We start from the raw sequence: 2,962 nt of genomic DNA, 5'->3' as shown, positions 1-2,962 counted from the left end.
AGTTTAATCCAAAGAATTTCCCTAAAATGAGCAAATACCACAAAACACTCCAAGAAAATCATTGAAATGACCCCTTGCTATTCCAAGCGAATTATCTCCCTGATTTCTCATTCAAATAATCCAAATAAACACTCTAAATATAAGCTTACGAAATTTCCTACACGATGAAAAAAATTTCACTCAAATCCATCAAGTATATCTCAAGTTATGTCCAGATCAATTGAGCATAGAAGCACACCTCCAACAAGTTGAACATTGCATTCCATATTTTATCCCAATCCTTGTCTTGGTCGCCTACTAGTCAATACCGTTGATAAAAGTTACATCTAACGGCCTATATTTAAAATTTCTGAAAGCTATGAATCCGCGTCAAATGGCACTCGACCAATCAGATTTCAGCTTATGGATATGACTCTTTTTCTTCTCACTATTTAAGCCTTCTCATTTTCCCTGGTTTATTCACATCAAAGAGAGAAAGCTCAGTAGAATCCACACCAGCAGATCCAATTCTCTTCCCCATTTGTGCCTCCTTTCTTCCTAAACCCTAACCCTAGTTCTCTCCCTATTTGGGAATTTCATTAATTCGCTTAGAAATGGCCACTGAAGAACCAGTCATTGCTAACGAGGTTGTTGAAGAGCAAGCCGCTCCTGAACCTGTCAAGGATGAGGCTAATCCTCCGGCTAAGTCTGGGAAAGCAAAGAAAGAGACCAAGGCGAAGAAGCCTGCTGCACCGAGGAAGAAAAGTGCTCCTCCGGCCCATCCTCCTTACTTTGAGGTAATTGAAAATTGAACTTTCAGTTTTGTTAATTATACTTGATGATAAGATTCTTTTGTTCTTTGTGAATGTATATTGAAGTTGATTTTGGATTGTATCGTGCAGATGATTAAGGATGCGATTGTGACATTGAAGGAGAGAACTGGATCCAGCCAGTACGCTATTACCAAGTTCATTGAGGAAAAGCAGAAGAATCTTCCATCCAATTTCAAAAAATCATTGCTTATCCAGTTGAAGAAGTTTGTTGCTTCTGATAAGCTGGTGAAAGTGAAGAACTCTTACAAGCTTCCATCGGGTTCTAAGCCTGCTACTGCTGCTGCTGCCCCGGCGAAGAAGAAGCCTGCTGCGGCAAAGTCAAAGCCCGCTGCTAAGCCCAAGTCCAAGCCTGCTGCGAAACCTAAAGTCGCCGTCAAGCCTAAGGCAAAGCCAGCTGCAAAGGCGAAACCCGCTGCCAAGGCAAAGCCTGCTGCCAAGGCAAAGCCCGCTGCCAAGGCAAAACCTGCTGCGAAGGCAAAGCCAGCTGTTAAGGCGAAGCCCAAGGCGGCGGCTGTTGCCAAGCCCAAAGCTGCTGTTAAGCCCAAGGCTGCTCCTGCGAAAACCAAGGCTGCGGTCAAGCCAAATCTGAAGGCTAAGACGACGCCAGCTAAGGTTGCAAAGACAGCTACCAGAACGACTCCAAGTCGGAAAGCTGCACCAAAGGCAGCACCTGCCAAAAAGGAGCCGGCTAAGAAGGCACCTGCGAAGAACGTGAAGTCGCCGGTGAAGAAGGCTACCCCAAAGAGGGGAAGGAAGTAGAAGCATAGGAATAGAGGATTTGTGTGTAGGGATAGTCCTGTAAATTCCCTGAATCTTGGGTTGATTTGGGTTTTTTTACCCATGGGAAGCTATAGAAATCTGGTTTATTTTCTCTTTTCTTAGCCTTGTTCTACAGTGTTTAGATTTTTTTTTCTTTTTAATTCCGTTTAGGGATTTGGAACAGTTCTACTCTGTACTGATATATCATTCTGCCTATGAGGAATTAGAGTTTATGATGCCCTTATCGTATAAATGTTCATTTCTATTTGGCCAATTTTGTTCTGTTTCTCATATCATATGAATTGCAGTATGATATTAGGTTTACTTTTTTCCTCTAGGAAACAGGCATAGCTGTATTAAGGTTCGGGTGAGGAAACGTGAAAAACAGATGCCGGAATGTAGAAGAGGCGTCTTTTGAACGCAAGTAAGTGTAACAAATTAACAACTCTTACATGAATTGAGTACAGAACACTCTTACGGTCATCATCTTTGCTTAAATTGGATTAGTTTTAGTTGAAGTTTTCTATTATTCTGTATCCTTGCTGTTGCGCATTGCTACCTACTTCATATCTGGATCACTTTGTATTGCTAATATTTGGTGGTGTGTGTGGTAGTGTTCACGTGAAGCCATGTTGGTTTATCTGTATATTAAACATTTGTTTGTGCATTATTGAGGTGAACATTCATTTATTAATCACCATTTTCATGCCAAAAGATTCTATTTCTATGGCTTATGGCTAATCTAGTTTGATTGAGGCATACTAGTTAAAATGTTAAATTAACCCTAAAGAGGTAAGCAACCAAGTCTTAAAGGGTGCAATTACACTCTGCTTTCTGGGAAAGATATCCTGCAAAATTTTTTGAAGTCATGAAAACTACAAGAATAACAAATGGTGGATGTCTTTGGCTTGCAATTACACTCTGTTTTCTGGGACTCTTTGCCTAAAGCTTAGGCCAATTCTATGACTAGGCTTTGTAAAATGGTGAATGTCTTTGGCTAACTGCAGATGATTATCATGATTAAGTAGCTGATTGTTTGACAATCCTCTCAACTTACTTGAAAATCAGCTTTCTTAATGAAATGCTAGGAATTCACTTGTTTCCTTCTCTATCTTGACCTAATGCAAGGGAGATGCTTAATCTTTTGGATGAATATAGTAGTGACAGTATATTGAATCTGAACATGATATTTGGATATTTTACTTTCAAAAGCTTTCTACCTAGCTTGGATAGTAGTGACAATTAGTGCCATGCTCTAGTGAAGATGAAGCTACTCATCCTTCTCATTAGTGAAGCAAGCATACAGATGGTAGTGACAATTAGTGCCATGCTCTTGTGAAGATGAAATTACTCCTCCTTCTCATTAGTGAAGCAAGCATAGAGATTTTGTG

General features: G+C 40.3%; 1 protein-coding gene across 2 annotated transcripts; it reads left to right on the top strand.

The window, feature by feature from the left end:
- The first annotated feature begins 449 nt into the window (after positions 1-449).
- Positions 450-1,791, top strand: LOC125871265 (histone H1). Of its 2 annotated transcripts, XM_049551862.1 has the most exons (3): positions 450-776; positions 882-1,196; positions 1,233-1,791. In XM_049551862.1, the coding sequence occupies exons 1-3, from the start codon at positions 594-596 to the stop codon at positions 1,569-1,571; spliced, it is 837 nt and encodes a 278-aa protein (XP_049407819.1). In that variant the 5' UTR covers positions 450-593; the 3' UTR covers positions 1,572-1,791. The 2 variants fall into 2 exon arrangements, with proteins under 2 accessions (XP_049407819.1, XP_049407818.1); XM_049551861.1 differs by having other exon boundaries at positions 451-776; positions 882-1,791.
- Positions 1,792-2,962: the final 1,171 nt, after the last annotated feature.

The sequence above is a fragment of the Solanum stenotomum genome, chromosome 7 (genome assembly GCF_019186545.1).
Source record: "Solanum stenotomum isolate F172 chromosome 7, ASM1918654v1, whole genome shotgun sequence".
In the NCBI taxonomy this organism is placed as follows: Eukaryota; Viridiplantae; Streptophyta; class Magnoliopsida; order Solanales; family Solanaceae; genus Solanum; species Solanum stenotomum.
Note: the sequence above shows the minus strand (reverse complement) of the source record. Positions and strands in the feature narration are given on the sequence as shown.

What these genes read in the sequence shown, in the direction of transcription:
- LOC125871265 (XM_049551861.1), top strand. Translation starts at nt 594, where the DNA reads ATGGCCACTGAAGAACCAGTCATTGCTAACGAGGTTGTTGAAGAGCAA. An exon ending in CCCATCCTCCTTACTTTGAG is followed by an intron (nt 777 to 881) that starts GTAATTGAAAAT and finishes TGTATCGTGCAG; the next exon opens with ATGATTAAGGATGCGATTGT.